This window comes from Tribolium castaneum, chromosome 5, assembly GCF_031307605.1.
Source record: "Tribolium castaneum strain GA2 chromosome 5, icTriCast1.1, whole genome shotgun sequence".
NCBI classification, from domain to species: domain Eukaryota; kingdom Metazoa; phylum Arthropoda; class Insecta; order Coleoptera; family Tenebrionidae; genus Tribolium; species Tribolium castaneum.
Window position 1 is genome coordinate 7083436 of NC_087398.1, and position 21288 is coordinate 7104723.

Sequence of the window (21288 nt, forward strand, 5' to 3'; positions counted from 1 at the left end):
TGTACAAGTGGTAAAAGCTTTTTCTGGGGGATTTGTTTAGAACGCGGCAATACGCGCTATCAGTCGTGACGTCACCTCCCCACTCTTATTACGGTAGGTCAGTTGCTCAAAGCTAAACAACCAGTCTTTTACATGTGGTGTAATACGTTTTTCGGTTTTTTGGTTGTGTTTGTGCGTTAATAACGTGTCAAATAGCTGCAGCGGGTGTAATTTGTGCCACTAGAGACTTTAATTTAATTTAGAAGTGACTTTTTGTGAAAATACGAACTTTATAAAAGAATACAGGGAACCACGTTGTCGGTGAGAAAGTGAGTAAGCTTTAATTATACTTTGAGAAACTATTATATTTATGCATTTTAGTGGCAGAAAAGCACATTGTTAAGTTTCACTTTATTGCGAAATTTTTTGGGGACGGTAATCGCTTTTTAGTTCGGGGAGAAAATGCTTTTACCAGCGGTCACGTCACCAAATTTAGGTTTGATGGCACAGTACAACCGATGAGAATTTCTGCAGAAGTTCTACCGAGCATGAAAAAGCTAAATTATACTGTGGAGGTTTGTATTTATTTAACTGTTAGACATTTCTTCTACAAAGTGTGTTTTAGATTTCATATGACCTAGAAGAAGGGGTTAAGACGGCACATTGTACCTGCCCAAGGGGCAACGTGGCTTGCCATCATATGGCTGCAGCATTATATTATGCTCATTATAATGTAAGTGCTACTGACATTGAGTGTCAGTGGAGTGCCCCATCAAAAACAACACCACAAACAGAAGTCATTAAGTTAGCTGATGTTTACAAGCCGAAATTATCAAACTATACGGCACTGTCTAGGTCCTCTACTGAGGACGAAATTATTCAGTTCCGTGCCGAAATAGGCGTCACGAATGTGGTGGGCTTCACTTGGCTCCTAAGACCAGAAGCAAGTGAAGAAGCCAGAAAAATTATTGCAGATATCGAAGAAATTCTACAAAGCTTAGAATACGTGCAGGCCATAGACAAACAAAAGTTTCTTTTGGAGAAGTGCAGAATAGATGAGGCACGCATTAAACTGGTTGAGGCGTGCACTCGGGGCCAACATGTTAACGAAAATTGGCATGTAGCAAGGAAACATCGTTTAACGGCCAGCAGGTTTGGCATGGTACTATCTGCTTGCAGTAGACGAAGATTCCCACCCTCTTTATTTAAAAATTTGGCGGAAGGCTATTCGCTTGACAGGGTTGCTGCTGTGCAGTGGGGTAAGACCCACGAGAAGACAGCGCTCAGAGAATTTGAAGAAGCGACGAATCTTAAAGTCCAAGAGACGGGATTTTGGTAGGTCGAAAATAATTAACACGTATAACTTAGATGAATAATGTAATATTACTTTTTTTTGTAGGTTGGAAGAATCAGGCTTTTTGGGAGCAAGTCCTGATGGATTAGTGGAAGAAGATGGGATTCTCGAAATTAAATGCCCATATAAATATAGGGACACTGACAGTTTGTCTGAAGCCCTGAAGGATAAAAAATATTTTTATTGGAGGGATGAAAATGAGGACATTAATCTTAACAGCAATCACAATTATTACCACCAAGTACAGGGGCAAATGCACATCACTGGTCGAAGTATCTGCTACTTTGTCGTGTGGACACCAAAGTGCACAGAGATATTTCAAATTGAAAAAGATCCGGGGTGGTCAGAAAATATCAATATTTTAAAAGAATTTTATCTTGACCAATATATTTCCTTTATTTCACAATAATAAACTGTATATAAATAGATGGTTTTTATTTTACATTATTTTAATCATCACAATCCTGAAACAATTCTGCTACCTCTTTAATTAATGGAAATTGGAGGTTTGTTAAAGCGGCAGTCGCTTTAAAAACAATATCTCCATAGTGGCACAAAGACTCTGGCAAAAAATTTAAAATATGATAACATTTTAATCGGCGTATTGCCCTTTCGACGTGTATTCTTGCACGTGCAATATTTTCGGTACACTTAACTTGCTCTGGTGTAAATTGGACATTTGATAAAAAAGGTGGAATATTCAAAGTGACCCCTGGTGGCAGAATATTTTGGATCAAAAATCCCTTATCGGCTAAAATCATATCTCCAGTTTTTAACATGTCGATTATTCCACAATTTAAAACAACTTTTTGATCAGAAGTTGATCCCACGTATAAATCACTTACAAATGTGATGACACCATTGGGTGCAACTCCAATTAGCCCTTTGAAAGTATTATGATGTTTGTAAGTACTATATGTTAATTTCTGTGTTGACATAGACTTACGTGATACCACAGTGAAAATTTCGGTACAATCTAGAACTGCTCTACAATTAGTAAAATTGCTAAAACATGTTGGCAAGCAAGATTTATTTTTTTCGCGCGAAGGCATTGTCGTCATAAACTGTTTATATAAAATTTCATATATTACATGGACAAATGTTAAAATAATATTAGAAACTGTGCTTTGGGCAACCCCAAAGCGTTGCGCCAAATCAAGTTGAGGGAAATTGAGTCGTAATTTTACTAGGGTTAAAAAGAGTTGGTCAATTCTAGTTAACTTTTGGACTGTCCATTTGTGGTAATATTTTATGTCCAACTTTTCGATTAAGTGAAACAATGCTTCGAAAATCTGGCTATTGGGAAGACCGGTATATAAAACAATGAGTTTGTCATTTCCTTGAACATTTTCATAGCAAAATCGTACTGTCAGATATTGTATTTTTGCTTTAAGTTCAGCATTTTCCTTTTTGAGAAAATACATTTCTGCTTCAAGAGCCGCATGTGACACCAAGGGTGCTTGCACACCCATAGATTCTAACGGAGCATCTTGAATTATATCTGCTGGTGCTGCAACTACGGCTGTAGACGTCGATGGCACTTCCTCTAAATTCATTGTCGATGGTACTGTTTCTTCCGGTATATCAACACTATTCAAATGATCAAATTGTAAATCAATTTAAAACTAGGATTCACTTTTTACCTTAATGATTCAGCGGAACTAGAACAAGAAGGGAGTCCTTGTTTTTTCATCTTTTTTTTTTCTGGAGATTCCACTTGAAAATAGGCTCTTTTTGCGATATTGTGCAAAAATAATTCAGGACCATTTTCCTTTCTTCCATCCCGAAAATGGCAGCTGCAAACGTAGGCTCCTGGTCCGGGTTCTACATCTCTTCTACATTTAACAATGAAACAAGCAATTAAAAATTAATATCAAAACATCTATTAAAAATTACCTCAACAATTTTTTCCATAGTGCTCGTTCTTTTCCCGACTTAGGAAAACTAAAAAAATGGCATTTATCGCGAGTACTATAGTGTTTGCAATCTGGAGCCCAACACATTCCCATAGTTGTGATGTAAAAACCTACTACACATGAACTATCAAAGTATCGCAACAAAATATTATTCACAAATCATACCTAATGATGTACCACAAAAATGAGATAATGTCTTGGAAAAACAGAATTTTAAAAATTCAAGAACACGAAGATATGGAGAACGATCGGAAAAAACACGATAACAAAAGACACTCACGAAAGAAGCACAGAACTCACAACCCGTACTACTTTCAACCATGTATGTGCCTGAACCCTCTACCCTCGTATACCTGCTATTCATCCCTCGTGATGGGGGAGGGGGACAGAAAACAACCCGTTTATTGGGGTTGCGCCGGTTGCACCCCATGAATTCGTCATTCAGAAGAAATCCAATGTCATTAGTGTGGCAAACCATTTTTCCCTCAGTTTTAAAAGGCCACATAATAATTTACATCAATATGATGTCCAAATTAAGAAAAACTGAATTTTGAAGTTTGAAAAAAGTTAGGTTAGAAAAGGATTTATGTGTTCAACTTACAGAAATATTAGCTCAGTTGCTAAAATCTTTAAGAAACGACATTGCATTTTTCATAGCTATCATTTCTCTGTAAAAGTAATGTTCCTACACTTCTAGCATTAAAGAAATACGAAAAACTTTTAAATGCCCATAAGAAAAGCATTGAAAATGGCGATTGTTTAGCTTTAAGGTGCTGACCTACCTCAAATGTCTACGTCACACTGATAGCGCGTTACGCGCTATCAGTCGTGACGTCACCTCCCCACTCTTATTACGGTAGGTCAGTTGCTCAAAGCTAAACAACCAGTCTTTTACATGTGGTGTAATACGTTTTTCGGTTTTTTGGTTGTGTTTGTGCGTTAATAACGTGTCAAATAGCTGCAGCGGGTGTAATTTGTGCCACTAGAGACTTTAATTTAATTTAGAAGTGACTTTTTGTGAAAATACGAACTTTATAAAAGAATACAGGGAACCACGTTGTCGGTGAGAAAGTGAGTAAGCTTTAATTATACTTTGAGAAACTATTATATTTATGCATTTTAGTGGCAGAAAAGCACATTGTTAAGTTTCACTTTATTGCGAAATTTTTTGGGGACGGTAATCGCTTTTTAGTTCGGGGAGAAAATGCTTTTACCAGCGGTCACGTCACCAAATTTAGGTTTGATGGCACAGTACAACCGATGAGAATTTCTGCAGAAGTTCTACCGAGCATGAAAAAGCTAAATTATACTGTGGAGGTTTGTATTTATTTAACTGTTAGACATTTCTTCTACAAAGTGTGTTTTAGATTTCATATGACCTAGAAGAAGGGGTTAAGACGGCACATTGTACCTGCCCAAGGGGCAACGTGGCTTGCCATCATATGGCTGCAGCATTATATTATGCTCATTATAATGTAAGTGCTACTGACATTGAGTGTCAGTGGAGTGCCCCATCAAAAACAACACCACAAACAGAAGTCATTAAGTTAGCTGATGTTTACAAGCCGAAATTATCAAACTATACGGCACTGTCTAGGTCCTCTACTGAGGACGAAATTATTCAGTTCCGTGCCGAAATAGGCGTCACGAATGTGGTGGGCTTCACTTGGCTCCTAAGACCAGAAGCAAGTGAAGAAGCCAGAAAAATTATTGCAGATATCGAAGAAATTCTACAAAGCTTAGAATACGTGCAGGCCATAGACAAACAAAAGTTTCTTTTGGAGAAGTGCAGAATAGATGAGGCACGCATTAAACTGGTTGAGGCGTGCACTCGGGGCCAACATGTTAACGAAAATTGGCATGTAGCAAGGAAACATCGTTTAACGGCCAGCAGGTTTGGCATGGTACTATCTGCTTGCAGTAGACGAAGATTCCCACCCTCTTTATTTAAAAATTTGGCGGAAGGCTATTCGCTTGACAGGGTTGCTGCTGTGCAGTGGGGTAAGACCCACGAGAAGACAGCGCTCAGAGAATTTGAAGAAGCGACGAATCTTAAAGTCCAAGAGACGGGATTTTGGTAGGTCGAAAATAATTAACACGTATAACTTAGATGAATAATGTAATATTACTTTTTTTTGTAGGTTGGAAGAATCAGGCTTTTTGGGAGCAAGTCCTGATGGATTAGTGGAAGAAGATGGGATTCTCGAAATTAAATGCCCATATAAATATAGGGACACTGACAGTTTGTCTGAAGCCCTGAAGGATAAAAAATATTTTTATTGGAGGGATGAAAATGAGGACATTAATCTTAACAGCAATCACAATTATTACCACCAAGTACAGGGGCAAATGCACATCACTGGTCGAAGTATCTGCTACTTTGTCGTGTGGACACCAAAGTGCACAGAGATATTTCAAATTGAAAAAGATCCGGGGTGGTCAGAAAATATCAATATTTTAAAAGAATTTTATCTTGACCAATATATTTCCTTTATTTCACAATAATAAACTGTATATAAATAGATGGTTTTTATTTTACATTATTTTAATCATCACAATCCTGAAACAATTCTGCTACCTCTTTAATTAATGGAAATTGGAGGTTTGTTAAAGCGGCAGTCGCTTTAAAAACAATATCTCCATAGTGGCACAAAGACTCTGGCAAAAAATTTAAAATATGATAACATTTTAATCGGCGTATTGCCCTTTCGACGTGTATTCTTGCACGTGCAATATTTTCGGTACACTTAACTTGCTCTGGTGTAAATTGGACATTTGATAAAAAAGGTGGAATATTCAAAGTGACCCCTGGTGGCAGAATATTTTGGATCAAAAATCCCTTATCGGCTAAAATCATATCTCCAGTTTTTAACATGTCGATTATTCCACAATTTAAAACAACTTTTTGATCAGAAGTTGATCCCACGTATAAATCACTTACAAATGTGATGACACCATTGGGTGCAACTCCAATTAGCCCTTTGAAAGTATTATGATGTTTGTAAGTACTATATGTTAATTTCTGTGTTGACATAGACTTACGTGATACCACAGTGAAAATTTCGGTACAATCTAGAACTGCTCTACAATTAGTAAAATTGCTAAAACATGTTGGCAAGCAAGATTTATTTTTTTCGCGCGAAGGCATTGTCGTCATAAACTGTTTATATAAAATTTCATATATTACATGGACAAATGTTAAAATAATATTAGAAACTGTGCTTTGGGCAACCCCAAAGCGTTGCGCCAAATCAAGTTGAGGGAAATTGAGTCGTAATTTTACTAGGGTTAAAAAGAGTTGGTCAATTCTAGTTAACTTTTGGACTGTCCATTTGTGGTAATATTTTATGTCCAACTTTTCGATTAAGTGAAACAATGCTTCGAAAATCTGGCTATTGGGAAGACCGGTATATAAAACAATGAGTTTGTCATTTCCTTGAACATTTTCATAGCAAAATCGTACTGTCAGATATTGTATTTTTGCTTTAAGTTCAGCATTTTCCTTTTTGAGAAAATACATTTCTGCTTCAAGAGCCGCATGTGACACCAAGGGTGCTTGCACACCCATAGATTCTAACGGAGCATCTTGAATTATATCTGCTGGTGCTGCAACTACGGCTGTAGACGTCGATGGCACTTCCTCTAAATTCATTGTCGATGGTACTGTTTCTTCCGGTATATCAACACTATTCAAATGATCAAATTGTAAATCAATTTAAAACTAGGATTCACTTTTTACCTTAATGATTCAGCGGAACTAGAACAAGAAGGGAGTCCTTGTTTTTTCATCTTTTTTTTTTCTGGAGATTCCACTTGAAAATAGGCTCTTTTTGCGATATTGTGCAAAAATAATTCAGGACCATTTTCCTTTCTTCCATCCCGAAAATGGCAGCTGCAAACGTAGGCTCCTGGTCCGGGTTCTACATCTCTTCTACATTTAACAATGAAACAAGCAATTAAAAATTAATATCAAAACATCTATTAAAAATTACCTCAACAATTTTTTCCATAGTGCTCGTTCTTTTCCCGACTTAGGAAAACTAAAAAAATGGCATTTATCGCGAGTACTATAGTGTTTGCAATCTGGAGCCCAACACATTCCCATAGTTGTGATGTAAAAACCTACTACACATGAACTATCAAAGTATCGCAACAAAATATTATTCACAAATCATACCTAATGATGTACCACAAAAATGAGATAATGTCTTGGAAAAACAGAATTTTAAAAATTCAAGAACACGAAGATATGGAGAACGATCGGAAAAAACACGATAACAAAAGACACTCACGAAAGAAGCACAGAACTCACAACCCGTACTACTTTCAACCATGTATGTGCCTGAACCCTCTACCCTCGTATACCTGCTATTCATCCCTCGTGATGGGGGAGGGGGACAGAAAACAACCCGTTTATTGGGGTTGCGCCGGTTGCACCCCATGAATTCGTCATTCAGAAGAAATCCAATGTCATTAGTGTGGCAAACCATTTTTCCCTCAGTTTTAAAAGGCCACATAATAATTTACATCAATATGATGTCCAAATTAAGAAAAACTGAATTTTGAAGTTTGAAAAAAGTTAGGTTAGAAAAGGATTTATGTGTTCAACTTACAGAAATATTAGCTCAGTTGCTAAAATCTTTAAGAAACGACATTGCATTTTTCATAGCTATCATTTCTCTGTAAAAGTAATGTTCCTACACTTCTAGCATTAAAGAAATACGAAAAACTTTTAAATGCCCATAAGAAAAGCATTGAAAATGGCGATTGTTTAGCTTTAAGGTGCTGACCTACCTCAAATGTCTACGTCACACTGATAGCGCGTATTGTTGGCGATCCTTGTGTGAGATCGTCCAACTGTCAAAAATTGTTTGATTTGTTGCCGAAAATCGGTAAATGACCACGTGCTGATAACATTTAAAGTTAAATTTGAACAGTAAGAATGGCTTCGGAGTTAGAGAACAAAATAATTCGGCAAATCGAATATTACTTCGGAGACATCAATTTGCCACGTGATAAATTCATGCAAGAAAAGCTGAAAGAAGACGAGGGTTGGATATCTCTGGAGGTGTTACTGACTTTCAAGCGCCTTGCCAGTCTTTCCGAAGACCCTGCAGTGATAGCCGCAGCCGTGGAAAAGGCCGAAAATGGCCTGGTTGAGGTTAGTGAAGACAAGAAAAAAATACGGAGAAATCCGGATTTGCCCTTGCCAGAGTTGAACGATGCTCGAAAAAAGGAGCTAATGGAGCGCACAGGTAGGCAGAGGTGCAGTTTGCAGTGTTTGGTGGAATAATCGGGATATGTTGCAGCTTACGCTAAAGGTTTCCCTCTGGACGAGACTTTGAACGACATAATGAGCTTTATGGAGCAGCATGGCCCCATCGAATCGTGTCATCGCAGGTCCAATAAAGACCATACCTTCAAGGGATCGTGTTTTATAATTTTCAAGGACAAGGAAGCTTGCAAGAAGTTTATTGAGCTTGAAAGTCTCAAGTATAAAGACACTGAACTGATCCGGAAATGGCAGAGTGATTACTTTGCCGAAAAGAAGAAAGCGTATGAAGAACGCGTCAAGTCTAAAAAGGATAAAAAGCAAGCGAAAATTGATGAAAAGGCCAAGCAGCTTGAGTACCCCAAAGGGGCTACGATCTATTTTTCAAATATCCCCGAAGGCAAGTCACTGACACGCGAAGAAATTAAGGAAAAGGTCAAAGAGGTTGATGACAGCGTCACAATTTCGTATATAGACTTCAGTAAAGGGGATCTTGAGGGACACTTCAGGTGTTCGGCGGAAAATGCCGCTGTGGAATTTTTAAAGAAACTCACAGATGGTGAATTGGAAATCGGCGACATAAAGTTGAAACTTAAGGCCTTGGAAGGGACTGAAGAGGAGGAATATTTGAAGAAGACTGCAGAAGCGGTTACGAAAATGAGGGAAAAGGCCAAGTTCGGAAAAGGCAGAAAGAGGAAGGGACAGTATCACAATAATGGCAGGGAAGCCAAATCTAAGAAAACAGAGTAATTCTGTTGTTAAAAATGTTTACTTATAGGACATCAGATCATTTAATTATTAATTCGTTAAAAGTGAGAAAATGTTCGTTATTCTTATTGGGTGCCACGTTTGTTATTCATTTATGTTGTAATAAGTTTGGAAATACGGTTTTTCTATCATGTGAGTTAATTTTCTTTATATAATTGTCCCCTTTTTATGTACATGAGGTATTATTTTATTACGTCAGGACCTAAAGTGTATATTTTTTTACCTGAAGTTTGTAAAATGTTGAGATGTTTCAGCAAAATTTATGACTGTGTGACATGTTTATCTGAATAAAAAAATCTCTCATTAATATTGTTTTAATTCACTGTCCCAGTTGCGTCAAAAGTGTAACAATAAAGCACCGTATTGCAATAAAAATATAAATAAATGAAGTACAAACGTAGTCTCTTCACACTAAACAATAACATTTCAAGACACAAATACTTAAACCGTTTTGATTTTTAGGACATTTTGAATTTTTTTTCCTTGGCTACGTTTGAGAATTTTTATTTTAGTGGCACTTTCACGATCAGAGGAAAGGTCAGACGTCATTTCTGCATCCATTGATAAAGAAACCACATTTGAAACCCGTTTTTTTCTATCTAGAGTGCTAAAACCCAACCAACTCTAATTTTTTTTAATACCACTGCCAAAATATTTAAGTAAATCTAAAAAGTAAAGAGTATTCGGTTTATTACCTAAGTTACAAATCCATTCTGTGCAGTTTTCGTGATTTTGCCTTGAACTACGTCATAAAATGAACTAATTTAAAAAAAGTATCTTCAAGTATACTTTTGTGCCAGTTAACCTACCTACTTTATTGAATATTCTGGCTCCTACGTTGTTAGGAATAACTAAGCCAAGTGTTATGCGTTTTAAAGAAATGTTTTTAAATGGAAGAACAAATCCATTACCATTTCGCGACCAACAAATAAAAATTAACATAAAACGCTCATAAAATGCAACCAAATCGCCTCAGAGATCAAAGTAATAAGCAACTACAGCTTATACTAACTGATTATTTTACAACGGAATACAAAACGAGACACAAATATATTTTACTCCCATTTTTTGACAAAACGAGAAAGGTTCAATGGAGATGACGCACCTAAATAAACAAAGTTATTTATATTATTTACCCATATATTTGTTCAGCGTTTAGAATAATTGCGGCAGAGATAATATAATTTTCGTTATTTCGTAGCTCCAGCGTTATTTATTTGAGATGGTATCTGGCAACAGCGTTTCAAAGGAGAAAGTTTTATTCAACTGCATCTAGCGTAACATTGAAAATGTTGAGAAGACTGAAAGTAATGTGAGTGGAATCGCTCCAATATGGTCTACAAAAGTTACCCCGATTACAAGTATATAAAAGTATACAGTGGCTCTGAGGAAATTTTTAACGACATACAAAACCACCACGAGACGTCCTATTTAAATATCCGGGTAAGTATTACTCAAAACGCTTAATTCTCGTCACGTGAAGGTGCAATACGGTACACGAATTGCATGGTATATGCCCAGTTCTAATTACCATAACCGTCCCATCTCTTCGGCATTAGTCATTATTAACTGATAAGACCAGCGCTTCCTGGTAAAAAATCCGCAAACCGTCAGCGGAAACCCCATCAGCGCTGCAATCAATTACCAATTCTGTAGATTCGTATCTATGTAGAACACCAAAACAAGGAATACATTTGCAAAGATAAAGATTAGCTCACGAGCTGGACATTGTTGTGATTACCTTGGAAAGTTTTTTCGACGAGTATACCCCACCTGTTCATGTAATTCCCTCAGTTAGCTGCTACAGAGCGCACGATTCGAACCGCGCGGTCTCCTCACTGATGAAAAACATTGCGAACACAAAAACGGCAAAAATAATTTAGTGGCGTTTGAGTGATGGTTTAGACTGTCGTGCACGAAAAACCGCAAAATGACCGGAAATGCACAATCTAACGGAAGTTCCAGTTTGGAGATCGCCCAAAGCAATCAGGTATTTTTTCAAATCATCGCCCGAATTGTGTTTTTGTTAACCGGACTAACCGGTGCTCGTACACACCTGTTACTATTTTTATTCTAAATTAAATAACACGGTCATCAGGATCAGGCTGCGACCTTGATTAATGGTCAGTGTCGGCGACGATTTATTAAGTGACGCGGAAGGGTTAAGGCTCAAAAGTGGCTATTTTGTTTATCTCCTCATGGCATTTCGAGTGAAAGTAATGCCAAGAGTGTTAGTAAACTGCCTTGACCACGACCAATCGAATTATTTAGGGCAACAATTGGAATTCTATACGGAAGGTGGAAAGTCGGGTCTTTCGGACACGCTGCTCTTTATGCAATTAAAAAATTTATTGAGTCCATCCGGTGGGATCAAGTAGCGTATTCACGGTATAATGCCCTAAATTACACTAATTGCTCCAACAATGCAAGTAGCGAGTTATCAGGAAGAGCTTTCAAGACCTGATATGGAAAATTTGTTGTGGCCAACCGAAGCCATTTCCTTCGTAAAACCTTCGTGTTACTAATGTTCACAAGTCTTAACTGAAAACTGCAATTATAAATAATAAAACATTAATTTGGTTATCGGGTTTTAATCCGCCTAAATCTTTTTAAAACACCAACCATAAAAGAGTGTCATCCAAAATACCGAAGCGGTTGTTATGTAGCAATTTAGATTGAAATAAATAACGTGGCACAACATGTAATTAAAGACACTGCCGTATATTTATTAAAATCACTTTGAATTAATGAATTAGGATGTATTATGCTCTGCAATTTGTTTCAGTTTGCGTGGTGTATGATGTAAAGCATATAGAATTTGTAACACAACCGGCAATTTTAAGCTAGTGCTCGTTTTACATAAGAGATTTAAACTAAAAATTTCAAATTAACGACTTGTTATTAGAAGCGATCTATTCTTGCTTTAATGAGCTAGACGTATCAGCAAATTTTGACACAACTTTTGGTCAAAAATTTTTGTTTTAATTAAGTTTGACGACTATGCAAATTTGCACATAAACTTTATCAAATACATAAATTAAAAATGTCTAAAAAGTAGCAAAACCGTCTACCAACGAGTGAAAAAACATAGATACAAAAGCAAAAATGAGGTGTTTGAGAGCAGAAAAGAGAAAATTCGTGTTGCATTTTCGAAATGTAAGTGTGACTTGATAAAAGTTTTTTATTTAAAAATCAAACAGCAAGCAAAAAGCTTATCAGTAACTTTTCGTTCGTTGTCAGCAATAAACGTTGCTAATCTAGATGATCGTCCTTTTATTGATTAATTTTATTGGAGGCTCAGCTTTTTTAACCATGCGAAGAATTTTCTAATTATTTACACCGCGGCGTCTGTTACCATATTGCATAGTCCAGTCCTTTGTTAATTAAAAATTAGAAAAAATACTACACTGTAGTTATTTTTCATTTGAGGAATTTTCTATGGTCTCATTTAAAATGTTAGTTTTTATGATTGGTGATAAGCTAATAATAATAAGCTAATGATAATAACATTGAACTATGTTGATAGATTGTGAAACTGAAAAACGTCAAAATTTTCACTTTAACTCAAAAAACATAAGTTATACGACGCTGCAGGTCAGAAAAATTAAGTTGATTAATCGTAATTAAAGTCTTGAACCCGCCGAAAGTCGAGAATGCCTCATTAACAGCAAACTTTACTTTTAATTTAATGAACACACCGGTTGGAATACACGAATATTTATCTCGGCATTTAAATTAGAGCTCATTACCATGTAGAAATAGTGATTTAATACTTAGAAAAGAAAGAAATGCGTGTTAATGTAATTCATATTTATTTCCGTTTTCGTTCAACTCATTAACAAATTCTATCTCAGTACAACAATTGATTTAAATATTTAGCAATTCTTTCAACACGTTCATTTTAAATTCTAACACGGGGACTGTTTATTTCTTGCACTGCTATTATTGATGTTCAAGACACGCCCAATAATTTGTTTAAAATAATGCAAGAAATATAAATACTTGTAGATTAGATCTGTAAGTGCCACCACTTTCGGTTTTTAGTTCGTATAAAACTTTTACTGTGTGCATATAATTATGTAAGTGAAGTTGGATAATATAACTGGTATAATTATTGTATGCAAGGTGATTATCAGCTACTGTATGTAAACTTAACAAGGTGAAGTGTAATTGAGAGACAAAGGCAGTTGTGAGGACTTTAAAAAAGTCAAAATTGCTAAACAAGTTTAGAAACAGGTTTAGAATAACTTGTTTCAATTTAATTTAGATTTTCTTATTGATAAATATGCACACATTTCTCACAATAAAAATAATGAATGTCCCCTGTAGCCAAGTTCCCAATAAATTAATACTCCCATTATCGAGTTTAATTAAACGTCGTATCCTTTTGTTTTTCGCCCTTCAAGTCTCCCACAATAAGATTTAATTAGTTTGATAAGTGATCAAACGTGTCATTGACTTAATTAAAAACCAACCCGGCGCATCCACCAAAAATGCACCAAAGCCTAAAAGCAAACGCACGTTTTTAGCTCCACCGGCAGACTGAAAAACTTCTTTTCTCGGTTTCTTGTATGTTTACATTCGTCTTATTAAAAAGGGATTAAATTATTTTTAAAATGTTTGCAACTTCACGTAAATACTGGGATTACGTTTACATTTCTAAAAATACCCACGTTGCAAAAATAATCATTCCAATTAAGCTATTGTTCCAGAAAATATTCATAACGCGATCAATTGAAAAACAAAACGCACAGAAATAATGGAAATAAATAATATGAACTCATGACTACTATCGGAAAGTTCACATAATAGTCGATACAGTAACAAAAAACAAATGGAAAATAATCAGATAATGCTGCTTTCAAAATAAAACCATTGAAAGCGTTTTGTTATTTTACACAATTATAATGCATTTCAAAACTTCAGCTACAATGAATAAGTGACACATCTCTGATAACGTTCATGATTAACAAGCAACGAGAAAAATTCCAGGGTCTCAGAAGTCATTATGTTTAAGTTAAATGAATTCAAAGCGGCGTGGACTAAATCGAATTTTTATTCAGTGAAATAATCGGTAATTAAACGAGAACGGTACGAACTTTGCTGACATAACGCAAAGGAATGTCATGTTTAATAACTCAAACTCGTGATACAAGTCTTATTTTGTAAACCAATAATGTGGATAAGATTCCTTTACTTATAAAACAAGACTATAATTCACACACTCAACCAATACTGCCTTAAAGAATCCAGTCCATAACTTACTCACGCAACGCTACAACATTTTAATTAACATTTAAATTTATAATTAAAAAAATCTCTCATAAATTCTGCAGCAAAAAAAACTTTATGGCCGTGTTTGTGTTCAAATATTGATTTTTAATTTATGTTAGGATTATGATAGATGTATCTTTGACTAAAAATATATTTTATTTATACCCAACCCCAAGAAACCCTTATCTGTATTTTACACCTAACTGAAATAAAATTTCGATAATATTTTTCCGGGGTATTTATAACTTGGAATGATTTGATCAGTGTGAAGAATATTTATAAATTGAGCGAAATCACGAAGTGTACCATTTAAAATATTGCCACCAAAGGTTACACTTTTTTTCCTATAATAACTGACAAATCTTTGCAAAACGTTTCACACTCAGCTATTACATAATTGTTGATGCAATTAAACTCCACGAATGAAGTATGCATACAGAGAAAGAAAGTCTTGTACTTTCTAATGACGTTCTTGTCCAATTTAGAAAAAGAAACACAAACTGACGTGCATATTTATTAAGTCGATGTGAATGTGCAAATATTCTGGGACGCACCAAAAGTAGGTGGCTAACGACTGCGTAGTAAAAGTTAGCGACAAAGAGGAACTGAATGAATTTTACTCTAACCCCTTGTGTAAAGAGAAAAATTTCATTCCGGAAAACAAACACAAAGTACAATTAGGTATCGCTCCCAATTAAACAAGAAGTTCTAAAAATAATAACTCTTCGACAAACAGTAAAAATCTCAAGAGCCGAGCAAAACCTTCGCAACAATAGCAATTATAAGATTACGAAATCATTCCAAGATCTTTATTGGGTATTTACTGGCGGAATGACGCAAGAGAAGCATTAATACGATTCGACTGATACTTGTTACAAAGAGAAAAATACTAATAATAACAATGCAGATCTGTGTGCAAAACTAGGTAATAAAATCGCCTTTTATGTGACAAGCAAGCCAAAAGCTTTTATGTAAACGAGTTATGTAACGTTATAAATGCGAGTTTTCACTTTTTGGCTGTGCAAAATGAAAGGTATAAAAACATTTTGAAGGTTTCAGTGACACGCAAAAGAAAAAATACGACTTTTGTGAAACTCCGAATAATTAACCTTCTTGTGAATTATGAACGGATACTGTGGCGATAAGATTCGGTGGCTTTATCTTTATTTGAGTTGGTTTAAGACAAGTTATAAAAGGAAATAATCTCAATCCCATCTATAAAAATTGGAGCAAGGTTCGTTTTCGTCAATCAACAATGCAGAAAACACAGTTTTGTTAATTTACTTTATGTCTTATCTTCCAAATTTCCGCTTGTGCTTTCAACATGATATAAAAGCCCCTGAAAGCACTCTAATAATTTGCCCTTATTGAGTTACTAACTGGAATTGCTAAGCCAATTATGACGGGCTTTTTTATTTTCAGGATTTAATAATGACTAAAGGAAAACGAAAAAAGCGAACGTGGATTATCGCCGGTGTCGTGTGCGTGGTAGTGGTAGCCCTAGTAGTAGCAGCCATAGTTTTACTAACGAACGGGGAAGACGACGAAAAGGGCAAAGACAAACCGGCGGCTCAAGAGCCAACTCTGGCTTTAGAGGACCTCCTCCAAGGCAAAGTCAACCCCAACTCGTTCAACGCCACTTGGGTTTCAGGTGAGATAACGACCCAGCTGTATGCAAATGCAACACCACCTTCATGGTGTGATAAATTTTCTGGATTGCATCCAAATGAGGCCGAATAATTACTGGGCTAAATTTGTAAACATACAAGGTCAAGATCGATTATAAGACAAGGTGATGCGCTTTTGGAATTTACAGCATTTCTCGCATGTTTCACTTTTACATGGATTAGGCATAAATCAAGTTTGTTATTTACGAGCGCTATTACAACGTTTCCGCCACTTTGGACGCCTTATTAAACCGATCCCGCGCTCGCATGCGACGGAATATTAAATACGTCATAATTACCTTGTTCATTTATCATTGCAGACAAAGACCTACTTTATACCGACGCTAGTGGAGATTTAATTCTGTACACCCTGAGTTCGAACAGTAACGCTTCCAAAATTCTCCTGCCGGCCAAAGATTCGGTACTAATGCCCCAGTCTGACTTTTTGTAACTTTAAAATTCCAGATACTAGGAGGGAATAATTTTGAAATATCCGCCGATAAAAACTACTTAAAAGTTGCCCACGGTTTTCAGAAAGTAGGTGCCCCCCGTTGCCACAACTTAAATAACCGGCACTTTGCAGATTTATCGTCACAGCTACAGAGCGAAATATACTATAATTAACTTGAATAATAACGAACGCACTGAATTGCATGTCGGTGATAACCGCGATTTTCTACTAGCAGTGTGGGCTCCGGTCGGTAACGCCTTAGCTTTTGTTTTCGAAAATAACATTTATTATAAACCGCGGGTCGAGTCCGATGAGCAAATTCAAATCACAAAGGACGGCACTTTCATTAACAATGGCATCCCCGACTGGGTGTACGAGGAAGAGGTTTTTAGCTCCAACAAGGCGTTGTGGTTCTCCCCCGATGGCACTAAACTAGCCTATGGAAGGTTTGACGACACGCAGGTGCCGCTTATGGTACTGCCCATCTACGGCGAGCCTGGCAATCGCATTTTCCAGTACCCACGGGCGCAAGTCATCAAATATCCCAAGGTAGCGAAGCTTCTTGAGCCAATCATTTAATCCCCATTTGCAATTCTAGACAGGAACCCGAAATCCCACAGTTTCCTTGCACTGCGTCGACTTAAATAACGTGACTGATATTAAAAAATTAGATCCGCCCAAAGACTTAGCCGGCTCGCAACAGTACGTAAACGTACATCCTTACGATACTTTTTCCTCCAGTTACAATTTCAGGCCAATTCTAACAACTGTCTCGTGGGCCACCGACAACGTCGTGTCCGCCATTTGGATGAACAGGGTTCAGAACAACGCATTCATTGTCACTTACACCATAACACCCGACTCCTACCAGTTGGAGACGGTAGGTGGCAAAAATTAGGTACTTTCGCTAGTCGCTTGTCCGCAGATTCGCAACTTGAATCAGCCGTCCGGTTGGCTGGAGCTGTTCACGGCCCCCTTGTGGTCCAAAGACGGCTCAAAACTAGCCCTCATCCTGTCGCACGACCAAGGCAATGACTTGGGGAGCTACCGACACGTTGTGATGCTGTCGCGGACTGAAAACTCCCCCAGCGAGCCCCTGACTAGGGGAACCTTCGTTGTCACGGAGCTTTTAGGGTGGAACCACGAGCAGAACAAAATCTTTTACTTAGCTAACACTGAAGCAGATCCCGCCGTCCAGCACCTGTACAGTGTCTCAGTCGAGAGCAAACGAACCGAGTGTCTCTCCTGCGGGGTCAAATCCAAGAACAAACGCCAGGAGTGTTTGTACAATGTCGCGGAATTCAGCAAAGACGCCTCGCATTATGTGCTAACTTGCGCGGGGCCTGACGTCCCAGACATTGCGCTTTATTCGTTGGAGAAAAAGCTTCTGGACTGGGACGACAATAAGGATTTGCAGGAACTATTAGGCGATAAAGTGCTGCCGACCGTAAAACGGACCACTTTCAAGGTCGAGGGCGGGTTTGAAGCCCAAGTCACCCTGAAGTTGCCCCCGAACATGGACACCAGCGGCGAGACCAAATATCCAATGCTCCTTAACGTGTAAACTAACTAAATTATCGGTGTTTTTTTATTTTTTGAGTAGTTATGCAGGGCCTGATTCCTTCCAAGTGGTCGAGAAATTCAACGTGGACTGGGGGAGTTACCTAGCGGCCAACAAAAGCATCATTTACGCGACTATCGATGGGCGAAGCTCCGGCCTCAAGGGCGATAAAATGCTTTTTGCGTCGTACAGACACTTGGGAACTGTTGAAATTGAAGACCAGATTAATGTCACAAAGTAAACGCAAAGAAATCCTTCGAAATGTGTGAAAATCGTAACAATTTTTCAGGCAAATTCAGGACACGTTCAAGTTCGTTGATAAATCAAGAACTGCAGTTTGGGGTTGGAGCTATGGGGGGTATGCCTCTGGGATGATCTTAGCGAACGATAACAGTAGTGTTTTCAAATGTGGGATTTCGGTGGCGCCTGTTACAGACTGGACACTTTATGGTACTTTGGTTGGGAATTTAATTGGGTAGAAAATTACTGATGTGTTGGTTAGATTCGATTTACACTGAGCGGTTCATGGGCCTGCCCTCCATCGAGGACAATTACCAGGGCTACCGCAGGGCCAATCTTTTGCTAAAATCTGAAGGAATTCGCGACAAGCAGTATTTTCTGATCCATGGGACGTACGACGATAACGTCCATTACCAACAGTCGATGTTATGGGCCCGTGTTTTAGAACAGAACGATATTTTGTTCAGGCAATTGGTAAATTTCCAATTCCTGTTTAACTTGAATAATTTTTGAATTTCTTAGAGTTATCCCGATGAAGACCACGGTTTGGCATCAGTCCGTCCACACTTGTACCACTCGCTGGAAGATTTCCTCGATGAATGTTTTATAGAAAAAGAAAAATAGTTCAATTCTTTCCATCACTTACGTTAGACTGTGTGACACAAAAACTAGTCAAGAAATTGTTAATCGATGTCTTACTTTTGCCAGGGTATCTATGTTGTTGTAGATCTCAAAATAACTGTACATATTTTATTTTGTCAGAACTGTATATAAGTATATTTTATATTAAGACAATTTCTTTGTTACTGTGTAATTAATACTTTTGTGTAAAATGATTTTTGAATTAAATATACTATTAAATAATCCCACTGATCATTTCAGACCTAATGTGAAATTGAATACAATCCGTATTCAGATTTATGGAAAATAGCCCCGGCATGAATAATGTGATAATTTCACTTTTCCACCGAGATCTTAATTCTTGACACGCAAAAAAAACAATTTCTTAGTTTTTCTATAAACGAGTTCTCAGCTTTATAAGTAAATTTTTCTCTCATGCTCCGACCTGATGACCTAGAGAGAATCCAGCGATGCTTTCCAGCCTCTCAAAAAACAAAAATAATTGAGTGATAAAGCAACAAAAGCATATTTTGTATTCATTATGAATGTTTGAACAATATTTGCAAATATTAAAATTATGTAACTGATCTCGGCGCAATTGATGAAAAATGTTTGTTTACCGTTTGTTTACCTAATCAAAATTCGAACAAATACTAAATTAACAATATGTAAATGCAACTGCATGTTGGCTTTTAGCACAAATATGAAACAGTTACGTTATTTATTTACGATACGACTGTTGAACAAAAAAGTCATCCCTACAATAGAATTTAAATTACAAAATAAATTTGGCCAGGAATTTTTACAATGAAAACAACGAAATCAATTGTCGATCAAATTCAGATTTTTCGAGTGCGAATGAAGGGTTCAAGTGTGTATTCAACGGATAAGCTTTAATAACGTTTTTGCTGGAAAAAAATCCCGATGGACAGTCATCCTCATTGCGAATGGACAAAAATTAGACGCAAAATTCTTGTTAATTGTGCCAATCCTCTTAATAAACTTCAATCAAGGAACGTTTCATTGAATTAAATAATTTCATAACCGTGGGAAAACTCAGCCAAGATTCAGGAATCACAGGATTATATTTTTACGTGCGCAGCACTGCAATTAAATTTGCATTTTACAAAATTCTAATTTATACAAAAAGAATGTGATTATGGCCATGAAAGATTGGATAATATTATTTATCTACTTTTTCAAATCTTTCTTCGCTCGCATTTATTTGACGAATTAAAATTCCAGAAAGGCTTACTTCCAGCCCCAGATAAATTATTATTAGGAAACATGCAATCACATTTTTACATTGGTGGAACATTAAGGGTTGTATAACTTGGATGTTTACCCTCAGAAGCATTCTGTTAGGTTTATTGACCTAACGATAATTAGTACCACGAACCGTCTCATCAACTATCACCACCAAAATGTGGAAATTTTTGTTACTTTCAAACTTTTTTTTCCATTTGTGTGTTATCGTAGCGAAAGGGTAAAGTAAAAGATTGAAGCATTTATACATAATTCCATCATTAAAACATTTCAGAGACAAATACATAGAAAATTTTAATGAAATTGGAGACATTTCGCATTGGAGTGAACATTCAGACACTGTACGGAGCGTTGGAAAATCAAAGGGAAGCTTGGTCATTCAAAAAACTGCAAATTACCAGCGCGCAATCTTATTCACGCTGCTTAATCCCCAACCGTGCGGGGCTGCTTTCGCAGGCGTACAGAAGCAAACGGCCCTTGATTTGAGTGGCTTTAAGAGCATTACACTCAAAGTGCGGGGACAAGGCTCTTTCAAAGGCTACAAACTCATACTCAAAGAAGCGAGACACAATTACTCATTTTGCAATTTTTTCGAAACCTCTGACGATTTCAAAGAAGTGACGCTAGCGCTACAAGACTTTAGGCCATATTTTGAGGGGAAACTGGTCAATGAATCTGGGGTTGCTCTAGACCTGTCCAAAATAACATCAATTGGGATACAAGCATATGGGGGTGTCTATTTGCCAAAGAAACAGTCAGGGGTAGGCAGTTTGGAAATAGACTGGATCAGGAAGGAATAATTAACGTCTAAAGTTTAATTTATAAAAATTTATAAAAAAAATAAAAGAAATGAACAAGCAGGCTGTGCTTACTTTTGGCTGCTTTGAGGTTAGAGGCTCTCGAACCCGAAGCTCCCCAA

The 21288-nt window shown here is 37.0% G+C and overlaps 6 protein-coding genes and 1 long non-coding RNA gene across 16 annotated transcripts; 5 read left to right on the top strand and 2 right to left on the bottom strand.

The window, feature by feature from the left end:
* Positions 1–41: 41 nt before the first annotated feature.
* On the top strand, positions 42–1759 carry LOC135266299 (uncharacterized). Of its 5 annotated transcripts, none has more exons than XR_010334221.1 (5): positions 42–308; positions 361–554; positions 605–892; positions 954–1314; positions 1379–1759. XR_010334221.1 is itself a non-coding variant. In XM_064356764.1 (5 exons), exons 3-5 carry the CDS (start codon positions 498–500, stop codon positions 1740–1742), a joined length of 1131 nt encoding a protein of 376 aa, XP_064212834.1. In that variant the 5' UTR covers positions 42–308; positions 361–377; positions 430–497; the 3' UTR covers positions 1743–1759. The 5 variants fall into 5 exon arrangements, 4 of the variants coding, with proteins under 4 accessions (XP_064212834.1, XP_064212832.1, XP_064212833.1 ...); XM_064356764.1 differs by having other exon boundaries at positions 361–377; positions 430–554; positions 605–1314; XM_064356762.1 differs by having other exon boundaries at positions 605–1314.
* On the bottom strand, positions 1704–8082 carry LOC135266298 (uncharacterized). 5 transcript variants are annotated; one of them, XR_010334217.1, is made up of 9 exons: positions 7863–8082; positions 7427–7804; positions 7242–7374; positions 6989–7180; positions 6292–6935; positions 3851–6228; positions 3230–3792; positions 2977–3168; positions 1704–2923 (listed from the first exon to the last, which is right to left on the bottom strand). XR_010334217.1 is itself a non-coding variant. In XM_064356761.1 (6 exons), exons 2-6 carry the CDS (start codon positions 3752–3754, stop codon positions 1783–1785), a joined length of 1743 nt encoding a protein of 580 aa, XP_064212831.1. In that variant the 5' UTR covers positions 3755–3792; positions 3851–4029; the 3' UTR covers positions 1704–1782. The 5 variants fall into 5 exon arrangements, 1 of the variants encoding a protein (XP_064212831.1); XR_010334220.1 differs by having other exon boundaries at positions 3851–6935; positions 7242–7371; positions 7615–7804; XR_010334218.1 differs by having other exon boundaries at positions 3851–6935; positions 7242–7371.
* Positions 4189–5771, top strand: LOC135266300 (uncharacterized). The gene is made up of 4 exons (XM_064356766.1): positions 4189–4320; positions 4373–4566; positions 4617–5326; positions 5391–5771. Coding segments are annotated over exons 1-4 (1269 nt in total). The 5' UTR covers positions 4189–4319; the 3' UTR covers positions 5755–5771.
* La (La autoantigen-like) lies at positions 8075–9596 on the top strand. Its single transcript, XM_966977.5, has 2 exons — positions 8075–8504; positions 8559–9596. The coding sequence occupies exons 1-2, from the start codon at positions 8192–8194 to the stop codon at positions 9269–9271; spliced, it is 1026 nt and encodes a 341-aa protein (XP_972070.1). The 5' UTR covers positions 8075–8191; the 3' UTR covers positions 9272–9596.
* On the bottom strand, positions 8247–11172 carry LOC135266301 (uncharacterized). Its single transcript, XR_010334225.1, has 2 exons — positions 11031–11172; positions 8247–10920 (listed from the first exon to the last, which is right to left on the bottom strand). It is a non-coding gene; the product is annotated as an uncharacterized LOC135266301 (long non-coding RNA).
* On the top strand, positions 10501–19347 carry ome (omega). Of its 2 annotated transcripts, none has more exons than XM_008195468.3 (12): positions 10501–10732; positions 15986–16214; positions 16551–16651; positions 16696–16767; positions 16814–17230; positions 17280–17383; positions 17435–17561; positions 17607–18241; positions 18285–18479; positions 18532–18692; positions 18745–18956; positions 19005–19347. In XM_008195468.3, the coding sequence occupies exons 1-12, from the start codon at positions 10622–10624 to the stop codon at positions 19104–19106; spliced, it is 2466 nt and encodes an 821-aa protein (XP_008193690.1). In that variant the 5' UTR covers positions 10501–10621; the 3' UTR covers positions 19107–19347. The 2 variants fall into 2 exon arrangements, with proteins under 2 accessions (XP_008193690.1, XP_008193691.1); XM_008195469.3 differs by lacking the exon at positions 10501–10732 and adding an exon at positions 11084–11279.
* A 1106-nt stretch (positions 19348–20453) lies between these two features.
* LOC103313098 (uncharacterized) lies at positions 20454–21242 on the top strand. The gene is made up of 2 exons (XM_008195470.3): positions 20454–20589; positions 20644–21242. The coding sequence occupies exons 1-2, from the start codon at positions 20528–20530 to the stop codon at positions 21167–21169; spliced, it is 588 nt and encodes a 195-aa protein (XP_008193692.1). The 5' UTR covers positions 20454–20527; the 3' UTR covers positions 21170–21242.
* The last annotated feature ends 46 nt before the right edge of the window (positions 21243–21288 follow it).